Consider the following 17,699-nt stretch of genomic DNA (forward strand, 5'->3'; position numbering starts at 1 on the left):
AGAATACCAGGTCTCTTGATCCTCACCACATCTCCCACAGAAAAATCAGGAGATTTAACGTTCCACTTTTTGTCATACCACAATTTACTTTTTGATTGTTTATTCTCAACTTTCTGAGATGCTTGTTCAACCAACTCTTGTGAAAAAGACTTGTTGAGACATTTATCCCTGAACCACCAAGGACAAATGGTAGAAGCAGGATCACGTCCTTTAAGCAAACGAAAAGGACTGACTTCAGTGGTTGAATGAGGAGTAATTCTGTAACACCACAACTTTTCTCTTAAGGAGGTTTTCCAATCTGACCCAGACTTACAGACTTCAGATATGAAACCCTTCAAAACTCTATTAAAACGCTCCACCAAACCATTTTCATGTGGTTCATAAAAAGAAACAGTGTTGTGCTTGATGGAATGTAATTTGAGAAAAGTCTCCATTTCTAGTGAGGTAAGTTGCACGCCATTATCCGTGACCAAAGTGGACGGACAGCCCTCTCTAGAAAAAACTTCCTTAAAAAATTCTATCACAACATTGGTGGAAGTAGAAGAAACAAATTTAACTTCTGGCCATTTTGAGTGGTAATCCATAAGCACAAGTGCATAGCGGGAATCAGAGGGAAGACACATAAAAGGACCAGAAATGTCAAAGGCAAGTTTTTTCCAAGGCAAAGTGGGCCAAGGGGTCGTCTTCAATGGGGGAACATTAACTTTCAACATTTTGTCGTTTCCTACACAAACAGAACACTCTCTGACCTTGTGTTCAGACAAACGATCCAACGATGGCCACCAGAAATAATTCCTAATCAATCTTTTCATGGCCGACATACCTGGATGTGATTTATGTGCAAGATCTAGAATCAAATTTTGTATATCAAAAGGTGGAACACATTTACCAGATTTAAAAACTAAATCATTCTCCAACTCAAGCTCAGTTGAAATATTAAAAAATGGCATAACATTTTCTTTTAACAATTTTTTATCAGGCCAAACTTCTAGAATGAATTTTTTAATATTTTGTAAAGTGAGATCTTGTTCATCAGCAGTTTTCCATAAGTCTTCAGAAATCTCATTGAAAGAGGTAGAGAGGACATCCTGCAAACAAGTGACCACATCAGTGTCATTCAAACTCTTGCACACAGAGACTGGAGATGGATGACGAGACATGAAGTCTGCCACCACATTTCTTTTTCCAGGGACATACTCCGGAGTGAAAGAATATTCTTGGAGTCGTGAAGTAAGTCTGGAAATGCGAGCTGTGGCATTCCAACCTCCACCTGGGGACAGAATGTTAACCAATGGTTTGTGATCAGTTCTCAGAACAAATTTATTTCCCCAAATGAAATTTCTAAAGTGCTCAATAGCCCAAACACAAGCTAAAAGCTCTTTTTCAATGACCGCATATCTACGTTCCGTATCATTGAGGGTACGGGACGCAAAACACACATTCCACTCATCTTTGCCAGACCTTTGAGACAAAACAGACCCAAGACCATACATACTGGCATCCACCGTGATGACACACAACTTATTCAAACAGAAAGGTCTAAGTGTTGGAGCATGCAAAATATCAGACTTGATGCGTTCAAAAGCTACCTGTTGTTCCCCTTCCCAAACAAACGAATTACCATGTCTCAAAAGCTTCCTCAGAGGCTCCATTTTGGTGGCAAAATTATTTACAAATTTACTGTAGTATTCACACATTCCTGCAAAGGATAATAACTGGTCTTTATTTGTTGGCGGTGGAGCATTACTAATACCATCTACATTCGATCTTTTCGGCACTACACCATCACCTGATAATGTGTGTCCCAAATATTCAACTGAAGATTGAAATAACTTGCACTTGCTGGCTTTCAAGGTTAAACCGCTATTCCTTAGCTTTTCACACACAGATCGTAAATGACCAATATGGTCCTCCACAGTACCAGAAAAAATTAAAATGTCATCTTGAAAACACTTTACAAACTGATCCACATCCCTAAAAATATTGTACATGACCCTTTGGAAAACTGAGGCAGCTGAGGCTAAACCAAACGGCATTCTGTTATACTGAAAAAGACCATGAGGAGTAATAAATGCTGTTAGACACTTGGATTCATCAGTAAGTGTGATCTGGTGATAGGCCGATCTTAAATCCAGGGTAGAAAAAACCTTAGCACCTTCCAACATGGAAACCACCTCATTTATATTTGGAAGGGGATGACAGTCCACAATAATGGCCAAATTAAGTGCCCTGAGGTCCACACACATTCTCAAAGATTTGTCCGGTTTCCTGACCAAAACAATCGGGGAAACCCATTCTGCAGAATCAATAGGTTCAATGATTTTTTCAGCCACTAAATCATCTAACATTTTCCTCAGATCTTCCCTCACATTAATGGGTACCCCTCTCAGCTTTTGCCTAACCGGAACAGCACCAGATCTCAGTTTTATTTTGTGAGAAAAATTTTTAAGCATACCTAACTTATCAGAAAAAACATCCTTAAATTCACTTTTAATAATATCGGTTCCTCCTTCATTTGAAATAGAGGAAATGCTATTATCTTCAAAAATTTCACCTAAAATAACAGGATCTTTGGCACGGGGATTTAAAATAATACCAAATTTCCACAAATCTTTCCATCCAATGACATTCACGCCTTTGACTGCAATATACAATTCAATATCAACAGTCCTGGATTTGAAAGTAATTTTGACTTGAAAAAGACCTAACATTGCTACATTAGTACCATTGAAACTAATTGCACTAATCTCAGAAGGAAGAATGTCTTTAAAATTCAGAACCTGTTTTAACCGTTCTTCAAAATAATCCTTGGTAATAATGGTCCAAGGTGAACCCGAATCAGCCATCAAGTTAAGGCTGACACCCAAAACAAACATCTCACAAATGGGTTTTTTAATAAGCTGATCATTGTCATCGATCAAAGAAATCTCTTCAGCCAAATAAACTACAAAACCTTTATTGGATGTATCACAATGCTCTAAACTAATACAGGCACAACTGCAAGTTTTTGAAGGACCTTCTGTAACAACTGCTACTTTATCTTTGGGACTTTGCATATACATCATTGAATCTCTACAAACAGTGGAGAAATGTCCTAACCTTCCACACTTCCTGCACTCTTTGTTGATAGCAGGGCATCCAGCATATGAAGCAACATGCATTTTACTACCACATTTATAACAAATCATAGCTTTCCCATACCTCTTAAAATTACTTGTGTTGTTGAATCTATTGGTATTGGCAAATGCGTGTTGACTTTCATTGATTTGTCCTTCTTTATGTTTAACAAGACAAACTTCATCATGGGAATCAGGCTTATTAGTAACATGTTTTTGAACAGTGAGCATCCATTTCTCAGACTGTTCTAAAGACTTCGCAATAGCAATAGCTTCTGATAACTTTGGATCACCTAACTCCCATAAGCGTTCTTGCGTTTTCTTGTTTTTCACATGGACTATAATCTGATCTCTCAACATCTCATCACAAATGGTACCAAAATTACAATGAATAGACAAAGATCTCAATGCAGTCATAAATTCATCAAACGATTCAGATTCTTGTTGCGCCCGAGTGTAAAATTTATACCTATTTAGTGCTATATTTGAAACTGGTTTAAAACGTTTCTCAATTCTAAGGAGAGCCTCTTTATATACATTAGTACCTTCTCCTTCACCTAACTCAGGCGGAATAGGAGGTAAAGCTCTAAATACCATTTGCCCCTCAGAACCCAGACAGTGTAAAAGAATACTTTTCTTCCTTTCAGCACCCATGCGTTCCCCATCTATTGCCTTCATGTAGTTAAAAAATTCTTCTTTCCAATGAGTCCATGGAATGGGTGGATCACCCTTATTCTGCAAAAATTTTTCAGGTGGGTCAAACTGCATATTCTCTATTTTAGTGCCTCTTTTTTTTAAAATAATGAAACTAAAATAATAATAACTAATTTGTCAGATAAAACAAGTGAACACAGTTGTACATAGCTTCTGAACCAACACAATAGCAGGTAAGTCAAAACACAACAGTAAATGCTATATATGCCTTCTGTAACTTGCTGATGAGAACCTTGTCCCATGCGTTTTCCTTCAGAGTAAGAACAAAAAAAAAAATGTGATTAATAAAACAAAATGTGTGATACCAGAATAGTGAAGATATCCTTGTCTCTCTGTTGTTTCCTTCTAAAAGTATCCTCGTTTCTTAGATAATAACTTAAAAGAAACACGAGTGAGAAAAAAACGGAGAAATGCGGTGATCGGTTGCTGTGGAAACGCGATTTGATTCAATCCCAATCCAAAATGGCCGCCGCGCTTGAGATGAATGCGTGATTACGTCACCACGCGCTGATCTGCCTTTGCGCCAATGTCTCTCCCTTCTGACGTCTTGCAGCGCGAGCACTTCTCAGCTGAGCAGCTGGCGCGGGTGACAAACCTCGCGCAAGATAACGAGATGATGCAATCTCGAGCTGAATCTCGAGCGCCGACGAGCTCGTGCCACACAACAGCTGATGCGGACTCGCGCTGATGCAGTCTCGCGTCTGTCACACGCACAACTACCGATCCACCAGCCAGAGTCAGATAATTCAAAGGTAAACAAGCAGAAATACCTTAAAATGTTGCAAAATCAACAAATTTGCGTTGGTAGGAGTTCTTTAAATCGGATTTTCTTCTTTTGTTGAATAAAGTTCTTGTCAATCTTCCTAGATGCTTCTTAAAGGGAAGAAGTTCTTGATAGTAGGTTTTCTTTTTTAAACAAAAAAAAATCGATGAACTCCACCTCTGTGCTGCTCTTCAACCAGTTTAAGGTCACCCTCGTCGCCAATTTTGTTAAATAATCCACAGGAACTGGTGGGGAAGCAGGTTGATTTATTAAGCAGCACAGCAACATAAACAGTAGTCTCTTGGTCCACAGGAACAGTGCAACTGACCTGTAGGCAAGAACACAGTAGTGTTCTAAGAACACTTAAAGAAAAACATGCAGGATTTAAAGGTACAGGAAAATGCAATGAGGTGAAAATGTAACAGCCCTCTTTGAAAACTTTATTCAACATGTCAGAGTCGGTCCCTTCCACCTCTCCCGCTCCCAATCCCGTACAAATGAGTTAGTAAGATCGGCCACAAATAAGTTGAAAAGTAAAGGTGCAAGCACGCATCCCTGCTTAAGGCCACGAGTCACCAGTATTTTATTGGTCAAAGCTCGGCCATCACCTATCCTCACCTTGACCCAATTTTCAGAGCATAATAGCTTAATAAGAGTCAGTAGTGAGCCTGGGATTCCGTAGCCCTTGAGTTTTTTCAATAGAAGGGACCTATTTACTAAATCAAAGGCCGATCTGAAATCGACAAAACAAAAGTAAAGTGACTGTTTAGAAAAAAGTGTCTTATCCATTAAAACTGATAAAATTAACAAATTAGTTGTGGTGCCTAAGCCCTTAACGAAGCCAGTTTGGTTTGGTGGAAGTATTGACTTTTCCTTGACCCAATCTGCCAAGATTGATAATAAGAGTCCTGCGAATAACTTGGCGTCCGTATCTTGCAGGGTGATCGGGCGGTAATTCTCCGGTAGTTGCCAATTACCCTTTTTGAACACGGGCGATATAATTGACCCTCTCCAGGATTGTGGTATTTGCCCTGTAGGGATAATTTCATTGAAAACCTTTGTCAGATAGGTGGCCCATAATAGGGGGTCCTCTTTGTAGAGGGCAAAAGTGATACCGTTGGGGCCCGGAGCTTAATCCTTTTGTCTCTTTATTAAGTTTGCTACCTCAGTGTTTGTGAAATTTATCACCTGATCCGTTTCAGTTGGTCTTTCAGTGGGCTCTTCGTGGCCCCCACCGTTGGTAAATAATTCAATTTCGACGAATAGGGTTTTTTTAAGAAACCTTACCCAGTCCTCTTCTGTTATTTGATTTGTTGAAGAGCTGAGTAATCAGAGGGCCGACCGGGAGGGCCATTTTTGAGAAGATAAAATGGGGGCAAGGGTTCGATGGGGAGCCTGATTTTACTGTGCTCATAACTTTAAGCACCTCTTCTACGGTCAGGGGCTCGAAATTACCTAAGGTTGGGGTTGCTTCTGGGTCTGGAGCAGCTCCGACAGTTTTTATTGTGTGAGTTGTGCTAGGGGAGCTCTGGGGACTAAAGGTAGCGTAAATTTTCCAGATTTTTTTCTGTGAAAAAGGTACTGATTCGTTCGCAAGCCTCTACCGATGGGGTGGGAGATTGGATGGTACTGGACGGTTTATTAAGCTCTTTGACAATTTTAAATAGTTCTTTAGCCCAGTTGCGGTTTTCATGAATGTGTTGGGAGAAATAGTTTCTTTTTGTCTTTTTTATGGTGAGGTTGTGAGACCTCATTTTGAGCAAATAATTTAGTTTGTTTGGTTTTTGGATTGTCTCCACAGGTGTTCCAAGTTCTGGCACTCCCTTTTGAGGCTTTTTAGTTGGGCGGTATACCATTTTTCCGTATGGGGCCTTTTCCTAAGTTTCCGAGTGGGGGCCAGCTTGTTTAGAGTTAGATGGATCGCATTTTCGAGGGTGTGTGTGTCTACACATACTGTGGTGTCGTCTGAAAGGTCTAAGTTAGCGTCGGTGAAGTGTGTACCAAAGTCTGATTCATTGACTAGCCTCCAAGTTCGATAGGATATTTGATGGTTTGCCCTGGGTCTTGGTGGTTTGGTGGGTAGCCCCAGTGTGAAGGTTATGAGGAAGTGGTCTTACCAGTGTAATGGTGTGATCTCGCAGATATCTGTGGCTTCAATATTGGTTAAGAGTAGGTCTAACGTATGGCCAGCTATATGGGTGGGGTCCTCTGTCCGCTGTTTTAGGTTTAGGATCCCCATATCACTCTCCATTTGGGAAACAGCTAGGGTGTCCTTTTTTTAGTAATGCATGTTAAAGTCTCCGACTACTAAATAGTTATTATATTTTAAACAAATTGGTAGGAGTTGGGTGAGCAATTTGGCACTAAAGTTGGCTTGTTGTCCCGGGGGATGCTAGAATGATGAGGCCATTATAAAGTAGTTGAAAAGGGAAAGTTTGGTGTTCCTTATAGGAGGCTGTCTGCTCCGGGCGGCACGTCAGGTGGTCTCTAAATATAATAGCAACCCCCCCTCCCCTGCTTCCAGCTCTATCCTGTTTGATGATTTTATAGTTGCTGGGTAATGCATTGACCAGGTCGGGGGCGTTCGTGCCGGTCAGCCATGTTTCAGTAATGAAGACCAAATCTGTTTTTTTTTTCCTTCAGTAGATCCCATATATCTATGGCGTGTTTAGGCATGGATCTGGCGTTGAAGTATAAACAAAGGAACTTCTGATAATCATGAGTCTTTGGACAGCCTAATTGTGCTTGGCCCATACTGGACAATCTGCAAGTGAGACAGGAGAACGGGTCATATGAGAGTCCAGGGGCAGTCATAGTGCAAGATCTGTGGTTATGGTTGGAATTGCGTGCATATGCCAACAGCTCGTCATGGGAATAACGGATGGCAGTGTACGAGGGTTGGGTGACACTGGCAAGGGATATGGCCCCTGGTCCCTGTCGGTCACGGACGGGCGCAGACGGGCTTACCTTAGGCGCACCATAGTAGCGCCCGCTGCGCACGTCCGCTACGCCTCGGCCAGCACATTGGGATAAATAGGGAGAGGGAATTGTGGGCTCCTGGCTCCGCCCTCCGGCTCGCAGGGGATGACCCCTGATTGGTCTGCCTACCTCCCCTATGGCGCTCCACAAAATCGGCACTCAGCCGCGGTGGAACGGAGCCCGGGATTTGGCAGCCGAAACTACTAGGGTAAAAGTCCTCACAAAGTGAAAAATAAGCAATTTAAAATGAAGAGGAGCAGCCTAACTCGCTGTCGTCCTCACGAGGTCAGTGCAGGTAAACAGTTTTAAAAATGCGAGCAATTTGTGCAATTATTAAAATAAGCAAACACAGCGCTATGGCTACCGCAACAATTTAATCAAAGGCCAATGTTTAAATTAATTCAATGAACTTCAAATACATGTTCCACAGACCTGAATAATTGTGATGCATATGGTTTGTTTACACCCGTCCATTAGGGAAAGTATTCTAAGGACACATTATTATAAATGCTGCAAGTAATTGTAAACTCTCTAAGTAAGCTGAACAAAGTTGACTTTGCAGGAGAGCAACAATGTTAAGAAATTGCTGAGATTCTCAGTCTCCATACCTTGGACTGGGAGTTCTACTCTATCTATGCTTCTGCTTAACACATACTTAACACATGCTGATTGCTGGGTAAGTTGTGTTCAATGTTTACAGTGGCACAGGCATTGCTTGCTACGAGGTGACCTGATTGACAGAATGTCTCACATTAGCAGAGGGCAGAACACATACAATTCAAAAGTTATTTTCCCACACAGGACATCCCTACCCAGTCCATCCTCCTCCTCCGTCCTCTTGCTTTCACTTTTGAAAGCTGCCATTGCTGTTTGCTCCACGTGCCAGTCACAATCCCCGGTACATAAACAGTGCCAGAAACCCTGGCCCTACGCACACCCCGCATGCCATTGAATCTGAGCACTAAGTCTTCCTGGGAGATCGCAACTTCCACATAAACGACCCCACAGACACCAACTCATCAGACCTCCTCAAATGATTGGACAACACTGGGCTGAAAACACCTGGTCACAGACCCCACACACAGAGCAGGACACAGTTAGACCCCATCTTCACGTCCAGTACTAGAATCAGATACAGCCAAACCACTGAACTCACCTGGTCGGGCTACTTCATCATGCACTTCACCATTACTGGACCTCCCCGCATAACCCCCACCCTCACAGCACACATTTCTGCAGTTGGACCAAGGTCACTTAGCAACAATGCACCAACACCCTCAACATCACCCAACCGATCATCACCACAGACCTGAACAAGGCAGTAGAGAACTTCAACACCTGGATAACCAGTTCACCCCAGAACTTAGCTCAACTAAACACAAATGTAAACAGCTGTAAAGACAGTGGCAACCAGCAGGAACAACACAGACCAAGCCACCTACAGATCAGCCCTCAACAACTACTACCACCATCTCAAATCCATAAAAAATGATGTCTTTAGGTGCCTGATTGGGACCAATGCCAACCAAACCAAGGAAATATTTGCCGTCATCAAATAGTTCACATCCCTGTCTACCACCAAAAACTTGATCCAATCCTCACAGGAACTCTGCAATACCCACTTTCACAACAAGATAGCAACCATATACAGACACTTCAATCCCCAACCCACACACCTCCTCAGCATCCCATCGACTACCGCCGCCGACCACACTCTCTCCTCATGGGAACAGCTCAGTACACAGAACACAAATATGCTAATGAACTCCATCCACTCTGGAGCACCCACTGCCCCCACTGACTTTTCAACCTTGGAAGAGATGAGATCAACCACCAGCTCACTACCGTCCTCAACACCTCCATCACTGCATCCACCTTTCCAGATGTTTGGAAACATGCAGAGGCCTGAACCCTCCTGAACCATTGGCAGGCCCCAGCAAACGCCGGAATTACCATCCTATCCCTCTGCTCCTGATTTCTGCCAAAGTCCTGGAAAAGGCCACCAACCTCCAACTCACTGGCCAACCGGCGAGAGACAACCTGCTGGAACCTTCTCGATCAGGATCCGGAGCCAACCATAGATCTGAGGCAGCACTAATCACTGCAAAAGACATCCACACCCTACTCTACAGAGGAGAATCAGCCGCCCTTATTCTGTGCTACCTTTCTGCAGCCTTTTACACCATCTCCCAGTACTCACTCATCACTGGGCTACGACATATCAGAATCACAAATGACATACTCAAATGGATGGCTTGTTTTCTTATGTGTTGGACCTAGAGAATATGTCTCTCTCTTTTCACCTGTGAACCCAAGCACACCATCTGTGAATTCCCTCAATGCTCTTCCCTCAATCCAACCCTCTTCAACATCTGCATGACATCACTCAAGGACATTGTCAGAGCCCACAGCATCAACATAGTCTCATATGCCAACAACATCCAGCTCATCCTCATGCTCTCAGCAGATCCCACCACCACAAAGATCAGCTTCCACAACTGTATGAAAAATGTCTCAGCCTGAATGAAGAACAACTGCCTGAAGCTAAACACCTCCCTCTAGAATGACTCCTGATAACAATCAGGACTTGGACCCACCTCCACTCCGAAGGACCATGTCCACAATCTCGGACATCTTAGACACCGAACTTTCCTTGAAACGCACGATCAACTCTATCTCCTCAGCCTGCTTCCACACTCTCCGCATGCTCAGCAAAGTCATCAAGTGGCTCCCCATCAAAACTAGGAAAACCATGAAGCAGGCACTCATCACAAGCAGACTGGAGTACTGCAATGCACTCTATGCAAACACCATCACCGAAATCATGAGCAGACTCAAGACTATCCAGAACTCAACAGCCAGACTCATCCTCCACCTGCCAAAGAGGACCCCAATCATCCAGCACCTGACGGACCTCCACTGGCTCCCCATCCAGAAAAGATGTCAATTCTAGCTCCTGAGCCATGCCTACAAAGCCCTCCATGATTACGGACCCGCCTACATGAACCACTGCCTAAACTTCCACCAAACTCATAGGAACATCTGATCCGCTCATCTCACCCTCACACATATATCACACATCTGATGCTGCTGGACCGAAGGGCGCTTCTTCTCCCACCTCACCGCCAAGACCTGGAAAGCCATTACCTTCCACCTGCACATTTCAGCCTTGTTGACCCACTTCAAGAAGGGTCTCAAAACCTGGCTTTTTTTACTGAGACCACAGCACAGCACCTGGATACCTTCTCAGGTAGAAGTGATTGATTGATTGATAACCATAGTAATTGGCTCTGTTCAACTCGCAGCCTGCAGCTAAATGCTAGCAGAGTCAGCTCATGATAGATTTAACCCATGAAGGGCCTGCACTAGAATTTGGACTCTAAGTAGCTTGAATATTCTCCTGGAGTTCGAAATGAGCACTTTACTTTGCGTGACAATTTGGCAAAGTGCTGGAATGGAGGAAAATGATTTAATTGGTGTTAGTTTAACCCCTGATGAGTGGCATTTGGCAGGGCTGAGCATATACCCATTGTCCAATGTTCTGAAACCTTTCGTGTTTGATGCTCCAACGGGCCGGTATATGTTCTACAGAGGCAAACAGTCCCTCGTGCCACCGGATTTGTTAAATACCCGTTGATTGGTGAGTGCACGCCATGTGGGAGATGTCCCATGGGTCATGCCCTACACCACCCACGTCATTTGTTTAGATACAACAAACGCCATCTTGGGTGTTGTTTGACTCTGCCTTGATGTTACTGCATAATTTGTGTTGTTAAACGTCACTGTATGGTTTGATTTACTCCCTTAGGCGTTATCAAAATCGGACTTGATATTAATAATCAATTTCCATCAGTTAAGAAATATATTCTTTCATAAGTGAAGCCATCATATACATAAAGCGAGGTCATTAAAAAATAGATTAAAACTTCAAATATATCTAGATTTCCCTTGATTGTATCACGTATGATTTATATTCAATTGTTGGGCAATATTTGATAAGATCAAGTGAGAATGTCTTGCCTTGCCAGACATTTTTTTCTATTTACTTTTTAATTAAGATTATCTAACTTTTCCTATTTCCTTTTGAATGCAGTAATCTAACCCAGTAGTAGTAGTAGTATATCATCTTTATTGTTTGATTACTTAAAATAATTGCAATCACAGCATCATAATTAACCTAAAGAACATAATTACATTTTAAAACAAGAGATCTTCTCTTCACATAATTAAAAAAACAATCCCATATATACAGTTTAAAACCTTGTTGATAGGCCCAAATCTAGCCACCTTACATCTTAAATTACATAATACAGGTTAAAGTGACGGTGTGCTTTACATACTTTTCCATGAATATCATAAGGAAATATTATCGACCAATAAACATTCATTTCTCATCCTTTCGAATGATCTAATGTGCAAAAAAGTGCATCAGTTTGCTGCAATGGTAACCCCTCTGATATTACATTTCAAATTAATACCATCGTAAAATAAATTATTAATTTATTCAAGATTATAAATCATTAAAATTAATAGCACCAAGGCCATAAAATTAGAGGGGATCTACCCTATATTAAACATTTATCTACTGCCATTAAAGATTTTACCTAATTGACATAGAAGTGGAACCGATTTACCGGACAATGACATGATTAATGACTGACGAGCAGATCTCACACCACTCATCAGGAAATAAGGTCTCAGAAAAAAATGTCTAAGATTAGTCAACCTGGGGCATACACATACAATGGGGTCGATTCTGATTCGGGAGAAAAAACGTCCGTACGATTCGCACCCGCTGCCATCTCCGTATGAATCGTACCCGTCCGTCCGAGTCGCGTATTACGATCCGTATTTCGTCAATCCGTTCGAATCGTCGTGATCCGTACGTATTGCAAGGCTGAAACCATGAACCGTACGACTCGTAGACATGCCGTACGACCCGACGAGTATGATCCGGAACGGGGTATGAGGATGCGATTTGTACAGTCCACGTCAGGTAAGGGCGATTCTTACGGAAAAGCACACAATCACATACACACTGTAGGTCCGTATGCCCCATGATCGCGGGGTACGGTGTGTACCATTGCGATCATGGGGTGTGCGCATCGCACCCCTGCGATTGCAGGGTGTACGCATCGTACACCCTGCGAACATGGGGTATGGTCCGTACGCACCATGATCGTTGGGTACGATGCGTACCCCCCATGATTGCATGAGTATGCACCGTATAAGCATGGGCGAAAAATCCGTTTCGCTCGCGGATTTTGCGGATTTTCGGTAAATTCGCAATCCGCGAGATTTGCGAATCTCCCGCAAAATCCGCAAAATCCGCAAATCCGCGAGCAGCGGATTTTGCTCGCACTGTTCGCGTGAGTTCGCGGCTTCCCAGTACAACTTCGCGCCCCGCGAATAAGTGCAAAATTGCAGAAATACGATCTTAGCAAAACTGAAACTACTTACCAGGTTCAAAAGTTCAGGCTCATCATTAGTAGCCATTTCCTGTAGTGCTTCCTGAGGGGCCCCTCCAGAGTTCAGTTGCCAGTTGCAACTATTATGTGACCCTGCTCTGAACCTCAGAATAGTTACACATATGCCACAAAGGTCCTGAATTACAGCTAAGGGAGACAAGCAGGAGCCAGGCTGGAAGTTCAAATCCATTAATCAGCCCCTAATTCATTATTGTCAGTTGGGGCAGGGCAGGTGTTGTAACTAATTTTGCAACAATGAAAGCACTTAGCAAGTGCAAAAGATCACTAATCAGGAAGCACTAAGGAAGCAGGTGCCAGCTAAAAAAATATTCTGTGACACATTAATCAGCCCCAAATTAATTCAGGTCACTTGAGGCAGGGAAGGTGTGCTTGCGTTGCCACAATAATGTACACTGACTGGACAACCAAAGGGTGCTGTGATGAAACAGAGGGTGGCATGGGTGGGCCAGAGGGTGGCATGAGTAGTCAGAGAGTGGCAGTGGTGACAGAGAGTGGCAGTGATGAAGAAGAGTGTCCCAAACAGGCTGGACACGTAGAAACAACAAGTTCGCGAAACTTGCGACCCGACAGGTAAGTTCGCAATTTGCGACATTGTACAAAACCCTCGCGAACTGGCAGAAACCCGCGCAAACACAAAAAAAAAATCCGCAAATTCGTGAGAATTCGCGGTTTTTGCGGATTGCGAGTTCGCAAATCCGCAAAATTTGCGAACGCGAGATTCGCAAAATTCGCCCATGCTTAGCACCGTACCCCTGCGATCATGGGGCGTACGCACCCTACCCAGGGGGGCCGTTCTGTACCTGTTTTGAGGCGAACTCTGTTTTTACAACTGTTTTCGGCTGTCGTAGGAAAAGGGTCGTACGGTGCGTACCCGACACGATTCGTACTTGCTGGATCGGAAATACCAGCCGCGAACTGTATGGATGTCGTGTACAGCAGGTTCCGAAAGAGAATCGTGCGGAGATGCGAATCGTACAGTCTTTGTACGATTCGTACGGAGTCCTGCTCCCGGTACGAATCGTACTTCGACGTACATGCGGGGGACGTGGCAGGGTACGAATCGTATGGGAAAAACGCTCCGAACGGCTACTCGGAGCGGTTTTTCCCGATTCGGAATCAACCCCCATATGTACAAGAGTTTCCTGTGGCCAACCACAGAATCTACAATTAGGGTCCGGCCACTGTTTAATCCAAGAACAAGTGCCCTCCTTTGTTGGGTTTATACCCATCCGTAGCCTTATAAATATTTTTTTAAACTTTACAGTAAAGAAGACATTTAAATATGGCTGAACACGCGGGGATTGATGTGAATTAACGTACCATGCATAGTTTTTTTCCGCTAAAGCAATTTTATCCAATTTATACGATTCCGCTTTGATATGCTGGAGTCCCATAGGAATGAATGTCAATTACCGAATCGGTAATGACCCTTTCAGTAAATACCAAAAAATTCAAGGGTGGCAGGGTGTCACTTTGACACCCTGTTGCACCCCTGATTAGTGCTTGTGTGCCATGTGGTACACATACATGCCCTTAGGGCATGTATGTGTGCCACATGCCACGAGTGTAAATGCACATATTTGCTTTTACATAGGAATTTGTTATTTACCACCAACTAATAGTTGGTGGTACATTGTTGTTGGTGGAGGTGCATTGTTGGTGAGGAAGCATTGATGTTGGTGGTGGTAGATTGATGTTGGTGGTTGTGCTTTGAAGATGATCATTGTGGGTTAGATGTTTTTGTGCTCTGGAATACTTGTTCATAAATATTTCAAGGAATGTGCCATAATGAGGGAACTGTTAGCAAGCTTATCCGCAGCTACATTTGATGGCTTGAGGGGCCAAGGAACTATGTGAATGCTACTCAAAATATATTGTAACATGCATTTTAACTGTCATAGACGTTTATCTACTTTGTGTACAAGAAATGCATTGTTTTACCCGGAAGAAAGCCATTTTAAAGGAAAGCAGGTGTTTATGGAAAGTTGTCCATGAGTTTGGTAGCTATTAGTTTCTGCAAGAAAGGTAATTGACCCAGAATTCTGGAAATTACCCCAATATCGTATTAGCCTGAAGAAGATTAGAAATCAAAGTGTAATAACTGTGGCAAAAATAGTTCTTTTTAGTACATTTAATATCAGACCCTTTAACCCAGGCCCTAGGTGAATGCTTACTTCACACTAGCAATAGATTTGTACCACCTACTTGCCAGTTGCAGATCACTGTGAACGTATTGTGAATAAAGAATAAAAAAAATTAATAATGATAACAATTGTGAACTACTAATTTAAGTATGCTCCTACTGTATATTGTATTTACTTTTACGTTGTATGATGGCCTTAGAAAGGGAATATTCTAAATTTACTTTTTTTTCAGATACTGCCCGATGCCAAAAGTGTCCTGATGAAGAATGGTCCAATGAGAGAAATGACGAATGTATTAAAAAAGTGATTGAGTTCCTGTCATATGAAGAGCTACTGGGTCTAACCCTGGCCATCACAGCTGGTTTGCTGTCCTTCCTCGCTGCTTCTGTCCTTTGTGTGTTTATCAAGTACAGAGACACTCCTATTGTCAAAGCCAACAACCGTGGACTCAGTTACCTGCTCCTCATCGCACTCATGTGCTGCTTCCTCTGCTCCTTCATCTTCATCGGCCGCCCCAGGAAGCTCACCTGCATGCTGCGGCAGATCGTCTTTGGTATCATATTTACTCTCAGTGTGTCGTCTATTTTGGCTAAAACTATCATTGTGGTCATTGCCTTCAAGGCGACCAATCCCAACAGCTCAGCAAGGAAATGGATTGGGTCAACAACTCCTTGCTGTACCGTCATCTTCTGCTCCATGGTCCAAGTTTGCATTTGCTGCATTTGGTTGACTCAGTCTCCTCCTTTTCCAGAATTCAACATGAAGTCTGATTTCAGAAAGATAATATTTGAATGTAATGAAGGACACACCATCTTCTTCTACTGCATGCTGGGATACATGGGCTTCCTGGCCACAGTCAGCTTTGTAGTGGCCTTTCTCTCAAGGAATCTGCCTGGAAGCTTCAACGAGGCCAAGCTGATCACCTTCAGTATGCTGGTGTTTGTCAGTGTGTGGATCTCTTTCATCCCAGCATACCTGAGTACACGGGGGAAGTACATGGTGGCGGTGGAGGTGTTTGCCATCTTGTGCTCCAGTGCAGGGCTGCTGGGGTGTATATTCTTTCCTAAGTGTTATATCATTCTGTTGAGGCCAGACAGGAACACAAGGCAGCACTTAGTTGGAAAAGGTAAACTGGTCCATAAAAAGGGAGAATGATGAAACTTAAGAAATCAGAACTTTGACACGTTGGACGATATGGTTGCTATAGACTTGTTCATTCATTGTATAAAAGCACTGTAACTTGATCCTTTTATCCTTAAAAAACTCATAAGTGTTTGTTAAATCTCCACAATAATGAGTGACAATAAACCTTAATTTAAATCAGTTGCTGTGAATGTGATCAGGGCAAATGTAGTAATATGGCTCTAACTCAAAGGTTAACACAAAATTCCTAGTGCTATTTTAAGTATTATTGTATTGTGTAATTTTTTGCTGCTAATTAATTTTAACCTTGCTAACACTTTGCTGCTAATTATTTAAAAGAGTGAATCTTGCTCCTACCGTTATCTTCGTGTATTAGCTGCACATATATTGAGTCCCCAGAGAGTGCCGACCCCGGTCCAGCACGGCTGTTGTGCCGATTGAATGGAGAGACCATTACCAGGATCCTGCCTCAGCCAACCTGACTTGTCAACCAATCCATCTCTCATTTCACTGGCCACCACCAGGTGCAACAATTGATTCACATTAACCCAGTTATGTCTTCACACCTCAAACAGCCTTTGCAGTTCCTTGTGGACTTGGATAGGGTTTTCTTTAATGTTGGTGGACTGTTTCTTAATACTGATTAAATCAGAGGGAGTACAAGGGATGTGGATGGTGACTCACCCTTGGGAGTGAAGTAATCTCTTATCAGAAGAAGTGTGTCTGGAACAGGGAAAGTGGAGTCTGAAAGGTCTCGGGTAATAGTGGGGCTGCCTTTGCGGGGATCTCCTATGACCAGCAGGGTCTGAATGCATTGTCCATCTGGACTGCTCCACAATAGTGGAGTCTTCATCTCATCTGGGTATTTCTGCTCCTCCATCTAGCACTTAACTGTCAGTTGCTCCCATCGCAGCACTTGCTAGTGCGTTACCTTCTTTGTGCCCCACCCACAGGCAGCCCCGCTGACGTTGTCCTGTTTCCAGGTGAAGCCACTGGTGTATGGGTATGAGCTTTCTTCATGCTTTCGCGAAGTGAGAATCTTAACAAGATGTTACACTTTAGACTTCTCACCGCCTTAATGGTTTGATCAGCAATTAATTTTTAATTCAATTATGAAAATGTCTGCTATTGGAGCCTTCCAGCTGGATTGATTTTTGTACAGGTTGAAGATGATACAGAACCCCTCAGCCTTCCTCTTCTGCTTGCTCATCCTTTATTCCTTCCAAAACCCTAATTAAAAACGGTCCAGTAAATGTTGTGATGTTTCTAAGACTTGACAAACCTGACTCAACTGAGTCAGAATTTATTGGGTGAAATACATTTCACCCAATTGTGACTGCTTGGGTAATAA

At 42.9% G+C, this 17,699-nt stretch overlaps 1 protein-coding gene across 1 annotated transcript in view; it reads left to right on the forward strand.

Moving 5' to 3' along the window:
- The window catches only part of LOC147693323 (vomeronasal type-2 receptor 26-like), a 114,036-nt gene extending 97,676 nt beyond the window's left edge, over positions 1-16,360 (forward strand). The window contains exon 5 of the mRNA XM_086935929.1: positions 15,438-16,360. Coding sequence (XP_086792055.1) covers positions 15,438-16,360 — 923 coding nt within the window. The remainder of the gene's footprint in view (positions 1-15,437) is intronic.
- Positions 16,361-17,699: the final 1,339 nt, after the last annotated feature.

Source organism: Lissotriton vulgaris, chromosome 8 (genome assembly GCF_964263255.1).
Source record: "Lissotriton vulgaris chromosome 8, aLisVul1.2, whole genome shotgun sequence".
Classification (NCBI taxonomy): domain Eukaryota; kingdom Metazoa; phylum Chordata; class Amphibia; order Caudata; family Salamandridae; genus Lissotriton; species Lissotriton vulgaris.